This window comes from Elephantulus edwardii, unplaced genomic scaffold (genome assembly GCF_000299155.1).
Source record: "Elephantulus edwardii isolate Elephantulus edwardi_28Jun2011 unplaced genomic scaffold, EleEdw1.0 scaffold00010, whole genome shotgun sequence".
Lineage (NCBI taxonomy): Eukaryota > Metazoa > Chordata > Mammalia > Macroscelidea > Macroscelididae > Elephantulus > Elephantulus edwardii.
Genome location: NW_006399760.1, coordinates 30,069,511 through 30,088,995, shown reverse-complemented (window position 1 = coordinate 30,088,995; position 19,485 = coordinate 30,069,511). Strand labels below are relative to the sequence as shown.

Sequence of the window (19,485 nt, the reverse complement as noted above, 5' to 3'; positions counted from 1 at the left end):
AACATTTACTTTTGTTCTGGGTCTAATGAAATAATTTGGTATCCATTAGAGGGCAGCATAAGAACAAAAACTAAGCCCAGCAAGGAAGGTATCCCCTACAGACAGACAAGCACCTTTGCGGAGGTAAACTTTTTCCAGTGCAGTAATGGTTGCTAAGTGCAAAGCCAATAAATGAGGAAAGCTAAGACACAGAAGATGGAGCAAATCCCACCGCCAGCGGACAATGACACCGGGAGCAGCGGGGGCCAAGTGAACGCTAGAAAGTTCGGTCCACACTAACGTCTCCCACACCTCACTCGGCTTTTTAGGGTTAAAGTAGAAATAATCCTTTCTTGAGCCCAAAGATCTTGTATTTGTCGCACAGTGTTTCTGACGAAACTGCAGTGAACTGTAACATAGCGATGAGGGTTTTGTTTTCTTACAAAGTACACCAGGCATTTTAGATGTCCCTAAAACTACTCTAATTGGCCTAATTTTTATTTATTAGAAACAAATTGTTCAAGAACTAAAGCCAGTTTTTAATGATCCAAAACAGAAATAAATGTTCTAGTCTATTAGCGTCCTATATGGAATAAATCAATATTAAAGCTAATTAACCCTTTTCAAAGGCATTTTGTCCCAGGTTTTTATTTAATGGTTCAGTGCTGCTTAAAGCATGGATCAAGCTGGATAAGCTCCATTTAAAAAATGGCCCATTTTAAAAACAGTTTAGCAGCTCACTATGACGAATATATTTATCAGAATAAACGTGACTTTTTTCAACTGTATAAATAACTGACTGGGGGGTCTATCCACGATTGGACAGAAAAGTGGAATTTAAGGGCAACAGCTAACTCTGTCCATTTGTCAACATTATAGTAACTGGTTACAAGAATTGCTTCTGAAAAAGACTTATCTTCACAAATCTGTTTTATCCTTCACTTTCGAAGCCATTTCTAAGGAACAGGGGTAGGAGGATGAGAAGAGAGGAAGCAAAGGGGCTCCCTGGATATTTCATTCTAGATCATATGTGAAATGCAAGCCTATGATTTGTTCTTTTGGGAAGATGCCATTATTTTTTAATCGTGTTCAAACACATAGTGCAAAGCACACACCTTTCAGAACATAAATGACTACTTTGACATATGAAACCCAATGAAAATTATATACATTATTTAAGGAATTCAGCATGCATCCCCTTTTATTAAACTATAGCAAATCACAGAATATACTTGAATATCAAGCTGGTTTTGAGTTATAAAACTGATGATATATTTTATACATGAATTAAATTCTTCATAGTACCAGAGGAATTAATTTGTAATGTTATGAAATTTTGATTAGCCTGTGGTAAAAAAACCCAGAATTGTTTACCACAAGTGTCTGAATTCTGACTCTTACAATCTTTCCAAATAATGAAATGAATTGGAGCGGAGGTGGGGTGGGGAGAAACAGGAATTTATGAAAACATGGAACACCATAATTTTGCCATTTTTCTGCAATAAGGATGGCAAATGATTCATGGGATAAAATGAAATATTTTTCAATGTCAGTTCAATGGATCCAAGATTTACAGCTTCTTAACTTGGATAGGAAGAACTCTGTATGCATAAAAATGAACTGTAAATCAATTAATGATCAGGATGGAAAATAAAAACAGTTGATGTTTAAGCAGGAGGGGAGAAAATGCATTCTAAATGATGGTTAAAGGCTATAACAAGCAACTTCAAGCAAGATCTTTGGAGAAAGGAGATGCTAGAGGTTGATTGCTTAAAAGAGAGCTTAGCATCAGGCTAAAGGAAAGTCATATGGTGATTCAGTTTATTACCTTTAAATCTCTCCAACAGAAGAAAGGTAGCATTTAAACCTAAATTAGATATGCATATACTAGATTTTTAAAAAAATCAGAAAGAAGGCTGACTTAGTTTTTTACAGTCTAAGGTTGAGATAAAGAAATCCTGGGACTATAAACAAGTAGCCTCTAATTGAAGATCTTCCTTAATTGAAACTATTCTTTTTTTTCCAGGTACCTGATCCAAAGAGCAATCTTTTTTGATACCCCCCCCCCCCGAACTACCATCCTAAAAGTAAGGCAGCAACAGTGAGGAAAAGTCAGTTCCGAAAGAAGAGACTGTGGGGCTGGTGGATTCAGAAAGTGGAGACTCAATCAGCTCCAGGACATGCCAAGCTCTACTATCCCAGACAGGTACTAGATTAAATTCTCTTTCACTGAAACATGACAGGCTTCCTACAACTATAAGAAACATACCATAATCTTTTTTTCCCCATCTAGATCCAACCAAACCCCTTGTAAACCAGTCTCTCAACAGGGAGCTGACAGCAGTTTGCTTAGCATTGCAATTGAATCCTCAATATTGAGACTGGAGATGGCCCTGATAATTTTGCTAAAGCAGTATTCTGCTTAATCAGATGAATCTTACTTTGCAAGGTCAAGTATGTGACAAAAGGTGTTTATTGATTTGGAGAACAGGGCCATATCCTCCTTAAACCCAGGAGCTGTAAGACTATCTATGGAATTATCAGGGATCACATTCATCATATTATGTGCATTTATTTCACAAGTAGCTAATTAGAGACCTAAGATAAAAAGTACAGGCACAAAAGGCTCATCATCTCCCCCTCCTACATAGAAATACTCTCATTAGGAGATGTCATATCAATTTAAAACTTCTGTTGTTCCTACTTTAATAAGTCAAATGTCATCAGGTAAAATCTGACACCAGTGATAATGCAGTGTTGACACAGATTAAAAAATATTGATGTTACTATCGTATTTCGTTGTCTTTGGTTACCATAAATTTTACACAATTAAAAAACAGGCAGCAATGAATTTTGGCAAATTTTACGCTGACAAATTTAAAAGTACTATAAAATTTGATAAGCTGGATCAAGGAAAAAAATATTTTGAACTATATGTTATTCTTTTTCCAGGTATTGAACTAGCAGTTCATCGATGCAAAGAGTCATAGCTTTGGGGTATTCTATGCAATTTCAAAGCACCTGTGGAAGCTCACTTATGTCTTAGAGCAGACATCACCAGGAGGCAGCGTGTCTAAACCACAAATGAAGAATCTCCTCCCTACATGTGTGTAAATTAAAACCTATAAAATAACATGGGAATTATAAAATTTGTGTTAAAACTGATAACAGCTTTACTGATTTACTGACAATGAAAATATATAGCATTTTTCCTGTCAGAGCATTTATCAACACTTGGCAAGCCTGCACTAACTTGACATGTAAGATGATCAAAATGGATTATGTAATCTTTCCCATTCATTTCTATTGATTTCAGTTATGATAAAATTCATCAGTATGCCTGGGAACACTTAGGCTGAAAAGCTCTGGCTGACCAAAAATTAAAAAAGAATGGAGTGGGGGAGAAAGAGGAGTTGTGGGGTTTTTAGTAGGGTTTTGTTTTGTTTTAAAAAAGTATTCAACAGAGTTGTAATAGGATGAATGTAATTTTAGAATAGGATTGTACAAATACAGAAGTCATGCCTTAAATGTTCCAGAAACAAATGAATACAAATAATTCTGGAAGTCCCATAAAATTACATCTGTCTATGCAAAGATTCCACTTTTGAGCTTAAAATTACATTACAAAGTTCAAGCTGAAAGAATGAACATGAAAGTGTCATTAAGCAAACAGTGTCTTAAAATATTTTTTAACTTAAAAAAAAACCCTTTCATACTAATCAGTTATTTCACTGACTGCAAGTAACATCAGCATGCCAGCAAATGGACCATTTTAATCAGTTTTATTGATTCATGCTTTCAGTTCTTATTCTGTTAAAAACAAGGCACATTAAATACATCCTCTTATTGCTCTATAAATGCATGCAGCTCATTCTGTATATCAAAAGTAATAAATAATGGCAATATAACACCAAGACAGTTATAAAAATGACAACCCAGCCTCAAACATAGTATTTAACAGTCCAATCTAGAAAAATAACCCAACACAAAACATAAAAGTGCCACATACGAAAACATGCAGTGTATGCACTCCAGCATCGGGCTGATATCAGATATTCTTTGAAAACCCAGCAAGGCTCTTTTACTCTCTAGAAAGGATTGATATAATGCAAAACAGAGTGAGTTATAGGTTCATTGACTTCAACATTATTACATTCATTGGCCAAAAATCTTTACAAATACATAACAATGAGGGAATCAATGATCACCCTTACAAGTATATTTAGTAAAAGTCAGAATGAAATTGTTGGTACAAAAGAGGAAGGCTGCATATTGTGAAACAGATAAAGTAAAGCCAGAAAGTAAATCAGAACAGTAAGCATGCATTTAACAGTAGAAATATTAAAAAGTTGTACTCAATATAAATTGATTGAAAGTAAGAATATTGCAAACAGCATGATGGATATGAGGCAGACAGTCCTGGCTTAACAAATAATCCAGCATTATCACTATTATTATGACTGTGGTAGGAGCTATTTAAAGGGGTATACAACTCGCCACCACAGATGGAGGTTCCTTCACCTGAATCCCCTCAAATGCGCTTGAAATAAATCACTTGATGACAAAATATAATCCCTGAAAACACCCCAGTCCCACTCCAACAGAGTCATCTAATATCACCTTTATATGAAAAGGAGGGAAAAAAATATTATTTTACACTTGAGATGGAGTTTTTAATGGGCTTCCTCCCCTATTTCTTTTCCACTCTTTAAATCAGGTAAAAATGCTGTGATGGTTTAATTAAGAACTTACAGTAAAATGCCGGGATGCTTGATTCACAGTAAAGTCTTGGAACCAGTTCATTTTCCAAGACAAGTCTCTGGGATTGGTGAAGGAGCTTATGCTTTAGAATTAAGCAGATTTTAGGCAAATGCAGATATGCTCCAAAGATGAAAAATTTGCTTTTCTCTGCCCTTATAAGAACTTCACTCATAGCAAAGCGTGCACAAACAAGGCCTGTTTTACAAACACAGCGCTGCCCGGGCCAGCCAGGATGATTTCTAAGCCCAATCCCTACTGTAATGGACTCAGGGAGGATACAAGTCCTCGTTATCTCCGTCTAACTAGAAAAAGAGAGAGAGAGAGAAGAAATGTACAGTATTATGGTATTTTATGTGGGACGTTTTCCAAAACAGCTCTTGCACCTAGTAAGTGCCACTAGGTTTTAAATAGTGCAATTTATTATATATTAATAGAAAAATGCAAACTTGCACATACTTTCATTATTTCTTTTTTAAGCCAGTGTAAAAATATTTCACACCTTGAAAGAAAAACTTCACAGTGATATGTGGAAGCATCATTTGCTTATGGTGAGTATCTGGGCTTCACCTAAAAGCACAACTGGACAGACCCCTCTCTTTCTCTGCAGTTTCTGTTTGTTTCAGCTGGGGATGAGGGCATGGGGGAGTGACCTGCTGGTGTTTATACAGTGATTTACAGGCTCATAATCCACTTGAATGAGGCCTATAGATATCCTACATACAGTGTTGGCATAAAGAACAGTACAAAAGTATTTTATATCCCAGTTTAAAAATGAAGACCTCAAGTCTGTGCAATGAAAATCTGCTGAGAGATGAAGGGTTATATTTCCTATATTACACAGAACCTAATTTTAAGAAAACAAAAGTGGTAGGTAGTTACTTCAGAAGGGGAAGCACAATGAATATTCAGACGACTCTAGTTAAAATGTCACCAAAATATAGCAAAAGCATCCCAAATTGGTGTTTAAACTCAATGCATTACTCGTTAAACTCAATGCAAAATGCTGTGTGTGTGTATGTGTGTCTTATGTGTCTGTGTGTTATGGTGTTTTATTTTTATTTTTGGTTAAATAATGTGGCATTGTGTTATTTTGCACATGATTATAAATAAAGTTAATTTTTAACTAAAATCTATTCCTATCTTCTTTCACTATTGTTTGTTTGCAAATACCTGGAAAAATAATGCAATAAACTAACAAAAATAGGCTACATTACATTTCATTTCATTCATTACCACATGCTCCAAAAAACTAGGATTTGGGGATTGAAAATTGTGCTCTCACATGTGTGGCTACATAAAAACCATTTTACCCCCTTAAATTTACTATTATAGAAATCTGTGAAATTTGGTCTTAGGTTATAATACACAAGTTGAGTGCTGGCTTTAAAGTATAAAAAGAAAGATGATCCGGGCAAAAATTATAGCCAAAGAAAGACAGCAGTGATTGGGGGAAAGAAAGCGCTGCTGAGATGCATAGGTCACCGTAACTCCTAGCAAATGTCAATGCTATCCTTATCTTACATCTGAGATTCTCCAAGCTTCTGAGTTCTCATTGTGATTGCTCCTGTAACTAGATCTAAACTTTTCTTCCCTCTCCAGTTTTGCTAGTCAAACTCTTGACAAAAAAAGTATAAAAGTGTGCAGTCTCATTTTGATGTAGAGGAGAGATAAGTTGGAGGAAGGGGAGGGGGAGTAATCTCCAGAAACTCTCTTTTCTATAGACATAATTTCCATTATACTTCTTTCAAAAACAAACTCTGCCTGTAAGCTTTAATGTCCAGAGCTCAACTTCTTTCAATTTCTACCCCAAAAATTCTGCCTCGAGAACAGATTTAGACTAAGCTAAAAAATAATGAAGTACGTCCAGTCTACTAAGTCACAAGATGAGTGGAATACATGTGCATTGAAAATGAGAATTAAAAAATACACTTTTTAGAAGCTAGACTGAATGGCAAATACAAATAAAGGATACACATCCTAAACCTTTGGAATGTTCGCCAGTGTTAAAAGGCAGTCATTCACATGTGCTACTTTGGAGTGGTGTACATTCTCTCTGGTTGTTGCGTGGTGATCTGCTTGTTCCTAAGTTTGTTGGCTGTGGGTTTACTGCCCAGACTCACAAGCCTCCACAACTACGATCCACGGGAATCAGAACTCTTCTGTCGAGGTTCTCTTCCGCAGTTTTCATTAATATGGCCAGTCGACTCCCAGATACCCTTCCTTTTTGAATGGCACTCATCAGCTTAAAGAGAAAATAAGCAAAAGATTAAGAAGGCCGGACAGCTTATTCGTTTCCTCGTGGCATTTTAATGGTTACCAATGCAGCAGGCAGAGGTAATTAAGTGTTCCATCAAAAACCATAGCAGGTGCTATAGCTTAAATAAGAAAAGTACAATTTTTGAACATTTCAAAATGGGAGGAGGGGACAGGCATGTATCTCGGGTGGGGGCGGGGGAAATCACACCCAGCATCTATCTAGAAAATCAGCTTGCCTTTTCAAAGCAAATCTAGTGCGTGGTTTTTTCACCCTTAAGTGTGTTTAGGGCATATATTCAACACCACCTCCCTTACTTTTGAAACAACTCAAATATTGGCTCTTTAATTCCATTTTAAAATCTTAAAAAGGAATCTCCAGGATTGAATGAAGACAAACCATGACCTATATTTAACTACCCTTTTCTTCAGTGTTACTGTACTTGACAACTTCAAGTCTCCTAAATCCAAATTCCTTAAAGACTTTTTAAAGTAATTTACATTTAAGTCCTTGAAAATGGACTCAGAGATCTACCTTAAGAATTAAAAGCACTCCACAGCCTAGATTTTAGCTAATTCACTTTTATCCAATGGATAAAATCAGAATTAGTTTTGAAATTACATGTAGTCAATGGGCAAAGGCCTTTAATCTGGTAGGCACTTTGCAATTACGAGCGTAGGGAATTTTTTTCCCCCTCCTTTTCAAGTTGATGTGGTTTTAACTATTTGCCTTTCTTGATCTCATTTCTCCAATCTTTTAAAATTTATTTGTTTATCCCTAAAAGAAGTGACTTAGTTGTTCACAGGAAAGGTGTATATAACATTTTCAAAGTATGTTTATGGATATAGCTTTCAGTTGAAAGAGATACATTTAAAGATGGCTATGAAAGCGAGTTAACAGCATCTGCCGAAGGGCCAAATCAGAATCTCCTGACCTTATTAAAAGCTGGTTCACAAGCTACTGCTTATTAAAGGCGGTCTTCCCTATGCAGAATACAGTCATGTAACCATGCAAAATCTATAATGATCCTTCCATGAGGATTTCTGAAAAACCAAATGCAGATTCAGAGAGATGAGTAATGGACAGACAGAAGCTCTTAGTCTCAAGAAAATTGAAAATATTTTATTACTTTCCCTCTAAAGAAAATCCCACTGAAAACATATTTTACATCTAATGAAGGATGGTATAACAATCAAGGATGCTGACAGGTAAAGACAGAATAATTCACTTTCTGTTTTGCCTCAGATTCTATAAAGGTTTTCAAAGTTATCAGAACTAACACAATTGATGGAACCTAAGCTTCTTTTTTGAAGCATAAACAATATATATGGTCCAACCTTTACAAACTCAGTCAGCTTTTACATTAAAAAAAAAAGAATGAGTAAAATCTAAAAATTACTAGTATAAAAAATAGCATTAGAGTATAAATATATTTCTTAAAGGGCAGGGGCACACATTTTATAAGTTGAAAATTATATTCTGTATATTTTAATTGAAAAAGCAAGCATACACTTTAGTTTTGGTCAAGAAATACTCAATTATTAAAAACTTTGACAAGAAAATATGCAGGTTCAGAATTTTCTGCACTGCATTTAAAAATGAAAGAATCTTAAAACCCAAGGCACATAGTTATTATTAGGACCACAAAGTATAAACATAAAATGAGACTCTTCTTATTGCTAAAACCCAGACTTTTTAAATCCTAAACATTTGTTTATTTGAAACACACCTGAAAAAAGTACATCCATTTCTCTGAAGAAAAGTATTCTAAATTACCAATGCAAACAAAAAAATATTGTTTAGAAACTACACATATACACATATAAAATGTATTACAAGTTTTCTAATTCTGAACACAAATTTTAAAGTCAACTTGAAATGTGTATTTAGTTAAACAATAAGCTAAAAAGAATAGACATTCTGTTTTTGGAATGCTGAACACAACCTGTCAAAATTGTCTGCATTTAGATTCAACAATGCTTTTATCTGCAGCTCATCTCCAGAGAGACAATTACCATTTCCTTTGCCTTGATATTGTTTGTTTAACTTGACACAGTGAAGAAAGGGCTGACATTGACCAAAATCCCCAACATTAATTTATTTCATGTTCAGCATTCATCATTGCCATGGTGCAAGTAAGACCTGGCATTCATTTGAAATATCCGCCCAAGAAGCACTAGAGAAAAAACCTGGCTACTCGATAACCAATGTGCTCTTCATATGCTCTGAGCCATATGGACAGATACAAATATGCGGGCTTATTTTATTTCTTTTTAGGAATAATGTATAGCATCCAATTTAAAATAAAAGTAACAAAGCATTTCCTTAAATGACATAAAGAGTAAACAAATTAACCTCAAATACGTTGAAAACTGGGAAATAAAGATGTTTGAATTAACCCCAGAATATGTTTTTCATGTTCTTTACAATGTATCTAATAATGACATTCTAACTAAATATGATTTTCAAATTAATAGAAATATGATTTCTTTAAAGTTTTTCCATTAAAAAAAATTCTCTTCTACATTAGGACTATCAGGTTGTCTCATTGGGTACAAAATGGTCCAACAGTGAAAGTTCATGCACACTTCTTTTAAAAGCATGCAATTTTTTTAGCCTTTAGTCTTAAATAACTTGGTTTTAATCTAAATTGCAATATTTCTTATAAAGAGAAAATAAACTAAGTAGAACCTTATCCTTTAATGGCAGACACGCCAGCCTTTGCTGGCTTCTAGTTTCCTCCTTTCTTTGAGAATGAAGTGACAACTGTATGCATGTAAAAACCCACCCAAGGGAATCCATTTACTCCAATGATAAACAAAAGACAAAAGGAAATATGCTTATTCTTTTCATCACAACTCACCTGCAGAAACTCATTGAGTTCAACCTGTCCATTTTTGTTCAAATCTACTTCATTCAGAATTTCATGCAATGTGTTTTCATCCATTTGGACATTGATGCTCTAATGAAAGGCAAAGGAAAATCATGAGGTCTAACTGTAAATTAAGCATATCCTTTTCTTAGCATGATTACACTTTAAAAAATTTAAAATTAAACATGCAAAAAAGTATTACACCAGAAAAATTGTATAATATCACCTTCATTTACATTATTCTGTTACTTAGCACAGATATTAACCAAAAGATATTACCTCTAATACACGCTGAACATCAACAATGGTAATAAAGCCTTTTTGGTCTGAATCAAACTTATGAAATCTCTTCTTGTACCTGGAACACAAAAATGGTTAATAAAAAAATATACCTAAGTAAGTAAAAGAGAAACGTGGAAATATATTAGACATACCTGTCAATGTCTGAAGGCAGTAGGCTAATTTCAGAGCGATCCGTTAGTTGTTCAGATCGAGATTTATAGCCCATTTCATAATAGAGAAACTTCTTAGCTGTTTCTAGCTCTTCCTACAACACAAAGTTCAAAGATTTATGGGAAGATATAGTAAATTTCTTTTTCTTTTCCTCATTCTTTGTTCTACACACACACACACACCCCCCAAACAAAATAAGTGTAGGGTGAGAAGTTGAGATGGTGACTTGGTTACACTCATGGTGTTATTGCCCAAAGAGCAAAACAAAATCAAGCTAAGTGGATACAGTCAGCAATCTTGAAACCGTAAACAGACAAATGAGAGCTAAAGAAGCTAAATGAACACCTGCTAGAAGGGAGAAGTGAACCAATGCAATAAACGAGGAGTAACATTGACAGAGGGGCTCAGCCAGCCATCCTGCCTCAACATGGGCATCTTGAGACAAAGGCACTATTGACTCCAGGTGAAAAACACAGGAAGCAATCTCCCATAAGAGACCAACAATATAGGCATGCCTAAAGAGCAGCACAGAGAATGGATCAGTGTCTGGATCTAAGCAAGGAAATCACAGAAAACAAAGCAGGATTTACAGGAATCCTGCCATTCAGAGAGGAGTCAGGGGACCAGGGACTAAAGCCAGATACACTTCTAAGCAGCAGTTCCTCGAGCTCTGGAGCAAGTGGCATGCATGAGGAGGTGAATCTGTGGAGCACTAGTGGGAGGTCTCCCACTGGACCAGACCCCAGGAGTTCTCAACCCTTGCCCTAGGTCAGGAGAGAGTCTTGACTGTTGTCTACAGTAGACAACAAGTATCCCAGAATCCTTGTCTGCTAGCTGGGGAAGCACCTTTTCCCCTCCCTTGTGTGATAAGAAACTGTGATTGTCTCTTATTTAGGACACGTTGCCCAAATGAAAATCCTATCACAAGTCCAATCTCTCTTTCCACCCAGTCCTGTGTGCCACTCTCTCCTGTTTATCTGATGAGTGGTAGTAGGTATGCTCCCACTCTGACACACATTCCACACACTTGAAATGCCCTCTTGGAGCTCAGTGAGCATAGAAACCATGCAAACACACCTGTGCCCCCTGCTATCTATTACTTGCCTTCTAAGAGGTGATGGCAAAGTAACAATAACTGCACCATCTATTTGTGTATTTAGCAAAAGCAGTGGTAGCATGATTCCATACATACTCATCAAATGTTCTCTTTCCCTTTCCTCTGCCCAGTTAGGGTAACCAATCAGCCTCCCTCACCTAGTGAGAGGCTGTGACCATGAGACCATGCATACTTCTGTCTGCTACTCACTCTGTCCCCATCTGGTAGGAGATGGAGACAGAGCCACCACCAACTAGCTACAGTCATCATACCTACTACTCTGCCCATTAGCAAGTGCCATTGCCTGCTCCTGTGATAGTAGGCCTATGACAGATGGTGGGCAATGCCCACAAGCCTACCTCATAAGACTGGAAGAGAGCTATGCTCATACAGCCCTTATCCCACCCACCCAGTACAGGCAAGCAAGTACTCCAGTGGGGCCAGACTAGTGATCAGAGTAGCCAACCTGGATACATCAGAACAAAACAACAATTCAGGACACAAGGGAATAAAACACACATATACTTAATAAATTAATATAATAACATCATAATGCTTTGGAGATAACAGGAAATATCAGACCATCTTATGGAGAATAACAAGATGACTCTAGAAATAATCAAAGAAAAAGAGATTTACTGAAGAAGAAATGACAATGGAACTACCTCTAAGGACCTCAAAAGACTTAAAAAGAAGAGTCTTCATGCAAACAAGAAAGAGACTAAGGAAGACACAAATAAGGAAAAAGGAACAGCAAATACTAGAAATGTTCAGGAAAACCAGGCAAAACTTAAACACACAGAAAGATAATTGGAAACAACACAAAAACCAGTAAGTAGATATCTAAAAGATTAACAATAAAATTTCAGAAATAGTTTTATGCAAGTGTATGTTGTTATGGTGGTTATGTTCCATCGAGTTGGAACCAACTAATAGCTGACCTTTGAATGAGTTTTGAGAGGCTGTAAATCACATAGAAGGAGATTATCCATCTTTCTCCAAAGGAGCAGCTGGTGAATTCAAATCACCAGCCTCATTACCACTAAGATATCAGAGCTACCTAGGGAAAGAACCAAGTCAATGAATGACAGAATCAGCAAAACAGAGTACAAATCTCCTAACACTCATTTGTTTGAGAAACAGTCAGAGAAGAAAATAAGCATTGAGAATTATGTGAAACACTAGAAAAGAGGAATCACTTAGGTGTGATCAGAATTCCAGAACATGAAAAGATGTTTTTTTAATATCTGTTGGCAGAAAACCTCCTCTTATCATGAAAGAGGAAAAGATATCTACTCAAGAAACACAATTTTAAAAAAAAATAAAATTCATACAGGATAGATCTCAATGGAAATCACAAATGATCTCATAATCAAATTTTCCAAACACAAAGACAAAGAATGCTGAGAAGCTGTCTAGCAAAAACTGTCACTTAAAAAGGGGAATCAGAAACTAAACTTTATATTCTCAGCAGAAACTACTTAGGAAAAAAAGTGAAAAGGGGCTACATCTATAAAATCCTGAAAGAAAATAACTGACAACCAGGAAGTGTAAATCCAGATGAGTGACAAGCAAAGCAATGTCTAATAAGGGGATGATCACAAAAATATCAATAAATAAAGAAAGAGAAGGCACAGTTAGATGTATAAGCAAATAATTTGCAATGTTGAACTGTTAAATGTTAAAATAAATTGCAATGTTAAAAAACATGTTCTGAGTAATGTCATAAAACAAAATGTACGAATGGTTTACTGGAAAACAAATTTGTTCTGTAAAATTTTACTCAGATCATGTATTTTGTGATTTTTTTAAAAAATTATATATAAAAAAAAATCTAGGACACAGCAAGTGGTCAGACTTTTATAGCAAGAGATATATGAATTAAAGAGAGAGAAGAGAGCAAAAATAAATACCTTAGCCCTGTAACTCAAAGAAATAGAAAAAGCCATCAAAATAAAAAAGGAAACAATAAAAATTGGAGTGAAAATAAATGAAATGAAAAACAATGACTAAAAAAACTAAAAGACCCAACAAGATGAAAAGTTGGTTCTTTGAAAGGATCAATAAAATTGACAAACTGCCTGCCAAAATGACAGAAGAAAGTAAGGAAAAGATGCAAATAACCCAATTAAAGAATGGGGTGGGTAACATTATATCAGAACTAGGGGAAATAATAAAGATCATAACAGAAAACTGAAAAACTAGCAGGTGGGGACAACCTAACTTTGAAAACTTAGAGGAAATGAACATATAAACACACAGCCTACTTAAAGCTAAAATGAGCATAGATAGAAAATCTAAACAGAGTTCTAAGACAAAAGAAATTGAGAGGTCAATAAAAAAATTCACAACAATTCACATGCTGAGCAAATAATCTAAGAAGCTGAAATATACAAAGAAAAATGGGGCATCAGGACTGGAAGAAGACACTAATAATAAAAATAAACCATGATACTTGGATGATACAACCTGCCTTGCTGAAAACAAACAAGACCTGAAGTACTTACTGAGGAAGCTCAAAGACAATAGCCTTCAGTGTGGATTCTACGTCAACATAAAGAAAACAAAAATCTTCATAACTAGGCCAATAAACAAAACCATGATAAACGGAAATAAAGACTGAAGGTATAAAGGATTTAATTTTCATAGGGTCCAGAATCAACTTCCTTCCACAGAGAAAGCATATGGTATACTGCACTGGGAAAATTTCCTGCAAAGGACCTCTAAAAGTGCTAAAGAGCAAAGATGTCACTTTGAGGATTAAGGTCCACTAATCCAATCCTTGAATTTTCAACTGCCTTACTGAAACATAAACAATGAATAAGGAAGATTGAAGAACTCTGATGTCTTTGAATTACAGTGTTAGGAAAGAATACTAAATACACTGTGGAGTACTTACTAAAAAACCAAACAAATCTGTCTGGGAAGAAATGCAGTCAGAATGTTCCTTAGATGTGAAGATGGTCAGACTTCATTTCAAATACTGAGGGCATTTATCAAGAGCGGATAGTTCCTGGAGAAAGGGACCATGATAAAGAGGAAGATCCTCAATAAAATGGACTGTTTGATTTTGCTGTACAAAGGGTCACTACTAAATAATAAAACTTTACAAGTTGTTTTAATTTGTCATCAAGTATTCACTCTCCCTCCAGTTGGTAAAGCAATAATGCTTATCTATCAACAATATAATCTATGGTATATTTACATGTTGGAATATTATACAACAATAAATCATTATAAAGAATTTGTTAATCATTACACATTATGGATCAATCTAGAGGGAAATATGCAGGGAGCTCTGGTGGCCTAGTGGCAAGAAGCTGTGCTGCAATATTGGGAGTCATGCTGTTCGAATCTACCAGATGCTCTGCAGGAGAAGGAGGGGCCATTTCCTCATGTGCCAGTCAGATACCACTCGATGGTACACAACAAGGGTGGGGGAACCCCAAGAAGCTGTGCCACAGTCTTAGAGGGAATCATAATAAGACAATTATGGTATAAGATCATAGCTCAAAAAAGTATTAAGAAAGGGTTTCACAATCGTAGAATCATTCTTCATGGTTACCAAGGAGGGAAAGTGTAGTAAGACTAAGTAAATAAATAAGTTAGGACAAGAGAGAGTCAAACTGTTATAAAACAAAATGTGTATGTATGACTGATTGAATAAAATAAATGTTATTTCAAAACTTTCACCAAAATATTTTCTTTTTAAAACCACAAGAATAGAGTCCTTATCACCCACTATTAGTGACCTCTAGTTATTTGACTATTTAAAAAGCCATCTATTTTACAGAGATAGCATACAGGGCTTGATAAAAAACAAACAAACAAACAAACTTTATGGATTCAAATCCATTATTTTAGCAACATATTCTTGATGCTAAAATTATGTGACTATGTAAAAATTAACTAAGAGGTCAGCAAAGATTTTTCCTAAGTAAATTCTTACAAGCTTCCAACAATGATCACTATTGTTACTCTTAGGAGATGTTGGCAAATGGCTCAAAAATTAGAGTGACACACATACATACAAGCGACGAAAACCCTGCTCAGTCATGCACTTAGCTCACAATCTCCGCTGTGCTCAGTAATCATCAAGTAGATTCTGGCACACGGTGACCCCATCTGTAAAGAGCAGGATTATATCTGCCATGATGTTTTCCAGGAACAGGTCTCCAGAGTTATCTTCCAAGGTTCCACTGGAAGGTTGGAAACCACCAACTTTCTGGCTAATGGAACTCTTACCCAGTGATAATGGTTACTTCTTGCTAAATGCTGATAAAACACACAAATTGCCAAAGATAATCACCCAATATCTATATCAAGACAACCAATTTACAGGTGATAGACTCTACTTTTCCTCTCTCCTCCCTTATTGATACTGCATTAGTACTACATTTGTCTTCTGTCTTCTGGACCCAACTGCTAGTTGCCACAATATTTAAAAAAAATCAAAAGTATTAAAACAACTATGAGAGATCATCTCACCCCAGTCAGAATAGCAAAATTTAACAGAACAGCAAGCAACAAATGCTGGCGAACCTTTATTCACTGTTGGTGGGAGTATAAAATGGTGCAACCACTATGGAAGGCAGTATGGCGCTATCTCAAAAAGTTGCAAATAGAGATACCATTTGACCCAGAAATTCCACTACGGGGAATATACCCCAAAGAGACCATAACTGACATCCAAGCAGATATATGCGCACCCATGTTCATTGCAGCTTTGTTCACAATAGCAAGGAGTTGAAAACAACCTAAGTGCCCATCAACAAACGAATGGCTAGAGAAGCTGTGGTATATTCACACAATTAAATACTACACTGCATTGAAAAACAAGGAAATCATGCAATATTATTCAAACTGGGTGATCCTGGAGGACATTATGCTGAGTAAGGTATCTCAGTCACAAAAGGACAAATACTGCATGGTGCCACTGTTGTAAAACAGGACTGCCTCAGGGTTGGGGAGAGACTAAGAAAGATGGGCTCAATAATGTATACTGCATTGAACAGATGAGGGAGAAAACTGTTTAAAAGGGATTATCTGATTAGGTATTTTTGTCATGACAGGTGTCTAGAGCGAAGGTTACACGGTGGAATGGACCTGTGGGAGGGTTTGTAAAACAATGAAAGAATTTTTGTTTTACTTTTCCAAGAGGGTAGTGTACTAGGGGGAAGGGTTGGGAGGGGAGAAAAGTACAACAATGAATGAATGGAAATCCAAAGTCTCTGTAAATTTTTACTGAAATTAATAATAAATTTAAAAAAAATAAAGACTAAGGTGCACTTGAAAAATAAATAAACAGTATTTCAATAAATCCATCTACAAAATCTCTGAGTAACCTCTTACTGGTTTTCTGGGCTGGCCAACAAACTCACTTAGAACAGACCCATTTGAGTGTCTGTTCCCTCTTACCCATATTTATTTTGTTCTTTCATTCTCCTTGGGGAGGAAAAGAGTAGAGGAATAAACCTCCGGTGGCTCTGGGGAGAATCTCTGCAATTTACAAACTCAAAAAAACCCCTGGGGGGTCAGCTACACGTCTGTCTGACTCCATGGCAATGACTTTTGGATTGACTTTAACAAAAGATTTTGAAAGTATTAAAATACTAGTTGAGTAGTTCTGTTTGTACAACATTCAACAATGCTGTCTGGTCCCTTGAGTGATGGTGCAACTTAGTTTACTTGAATTTTTTTCAACTTTTACAAGTTATCTCTGGTATCCTGAGCATATTTTTAAGAAAATGCCTTCGCAACACTCAGTCAATGCTGGACACTGCTCATATACATTCATAGTATCCTTAGATCTCTTTTCTTCCACCGGTCTAAATCGTAAATATTTATCAGCTTGCTTTGTCTAGAGTCACTCCTTTACTTGCTTCCTCGTCATTAGAACCAATTTTGAAACAACATCTTTTTGTGAAACTCTCCCAATCTAGTTTGAGTGATCTTTCTAAAGTCTCTATGTCATAGTGACATTAGTGCTCCTCCCCACAAACAGTGAGGACTTGTTTCTATCTCCAAATAAATTCCCATATATAAAACCTTCTGGAAAATGGCAATTCACATAAGCATTTTAAAGATGTCAAATTACTAGCATTAACGGGGGAAAATTTTAATTTAACTTAAACCTTCTCAAGTTCTTTTGATCATTTTTTGAGTTAGCTTTTCACCTCTATTATTAATTCACCTTTATTATGGAACACAGGTTGGCAATGATACTAAATCTGAAGCCACCACCTCCTCCAGAGATTATCCTCCTCCCAATTGGTCCTCCAGAGTTGATTGGATTTTGGTCTTAAGTAGCAGTTACTCTAAATTATTTTCTAAATTTTAGAAAACACATATATTTCTCGGTGGTATATAGGTTTTATAACCTCACCAGATCTCAAGATTTTTGAAAATGAGCTATTTATCATCCTTCTAAATTATGGACCTAGTGCTCAGTATACATGTCACTTATTAAATATTGACTGCTAAAAATAACCACAATTTATCTACAGAGAATTATTTATCACCTCATTCCTTTTTCCCTTTTGCAGGTTAAATAATCCCAATGCTTCTAACCTTTTCTCACAAGTCCAACTTTCTAACCTTTTAATTTTTTTTTTCTTTTCCTCTCCTTTGTTCTCTCTAGCCTGTCCAGAGTTCTCATAAATACTTGAATATCTCCAATACTGAGTAATAACTGTAGGCCTTTCCCACCCCCTCTCTTTTACTTTATGATGGGGGTGGGAAAATTATCCTACCACACAAATTTACTTCTAAAATTTGAAGTTAAATTTGGTTTTCCCCAGAAGGGCCAAACACAACAGGTTTACAGAATTTTCCCTCCTTTCTACCACCTACAGTCTAAATACATAGTACAAAACATATCCCAACAAATTCAAGTCATCACAGCCGTAATTTCTGAACAAGATGCACAACTCTATATATAGGAAAAAAGGATTGGCAGACAGCACAGAACTAGATTAAGTTTTATTTTGGTTTTATGTCTGCATATAACTTTAGTTGATCAAAACTCCAAAGTAGAAGAACTATAAACTGGCATTGCTAAGGCAGAAGGCAAGAGGACAGGGTGGAGAAGACAGATGTTTTTAGGTCAGAACTCGATTTGATCCCAGTTTCACAAGTCCCTGCGGTTACAACTGAGACAGGGCAACCAGAGCCACATCTCAGGGAGGGTGTCTGGGTTTAGGCCAGAAAACAACAAGATAAAACATGCATACACCCTACTGCAATGAGCACATAGTTCCTGTTAAGTTGCTTTCCAGGCAAAACTGGCTTAAGCAGATTTGTTATGTGCAGTCCACTGTCCTTTGACCTTTATATGATTTTCCTCTAGAGGCAGCAGAGAGTCTTCAGCAGGAACAGAAAATGGAAGCCACAAAGACTACACATGCACACCATCCCATAATATGTGACATCTCTTGCCTCAGGGAACTCTGGTGGCTCAGCGTTAAGGAGTTGCCCTGCCAACCCAAAGGTATCCAATTCCAATTCACCAACTGCTCTGCAAGAGAAAAACGGGCATTCTCCTTCTGTGTGAGTTGTGTGGCCTCTGAAAACCTGTGAGACAATCAACTATGGGTCCGTTCTGACTTTCAAGTGCACAACAGTTGACCTAGAAGCCTCTGCAATAAAGTTCTCTTTGAAAAGCTAGCTGTGTGTGCACTTAATTATCATAATTCTTCCTATATGGTCCATTCTCCAGATATAAACATGAAAACTCATGTCACCCAAATCTTTGTTAAGACCAAACAATTCTTCTGTACCGTGAACCTTGGGCTTGTGATTCTTCATCCTTCCATGCCTCCCTTTGCAAATCAGTTTTAGTTTGCAAAGTATTTTCCTTAATACACTTTTTTCCTGTGCTTTCATAGAAAAGCCTGGATTCCTGTTTTACTATTACTTAACAGGAAGAAGAAACCAAATTTAAGATGCACTGAAAACCTTTTTCTGGCAACAATATTTAAAGGGTAATATGAATATTCAAAGAGTAGTATGAAAACCTTCAAGGACTACAGCCTCCAATATGGATTGAGGCTCAATGTCAAGAAGACAAAG

At 36.0% G+C, this 19,485-nt stretch overlaps 1 protein-coding gene across 1 annotated transcript in view; it reads right to left on the bottom strand.

Moving 5' to 3' along the window:
* Window positions 1-6,601: 6,601 nt before the first annotated feature.
* Window positions 6,602-19,485, bottom strand: part of GPD2 (glycerol-3-phosphate dehydrogenase 2 (mitochondrial)) — a 201,461-nt gene continuing 188,577 nt past the window's right edge. Inside the window, exons 14-17 of the mRNA XM_006880784.1 lie at window positions 10,301-10,413; window positions 10,146-10,224; window positions 9,858-9,956; window positions 6,602-6,982 (exon numbers count right to left, since the gene is read on the bottom strand). Coding sequence (XP_006880846.1) covers window positions 6,857-6,982; window positions 9,858-9,956; window positions 10,146-10,224; window positions 10,301-10,413 — 417 coding nt within the window. The 3' untranslated portion in view covers window positions 6,602-6,856. The remainder of the gene's footprint in view (window positions 6,983-9,857; window positions 9,957-10,145; window positions 10,225-10,300; window positions 10,414-19,485) is intronic.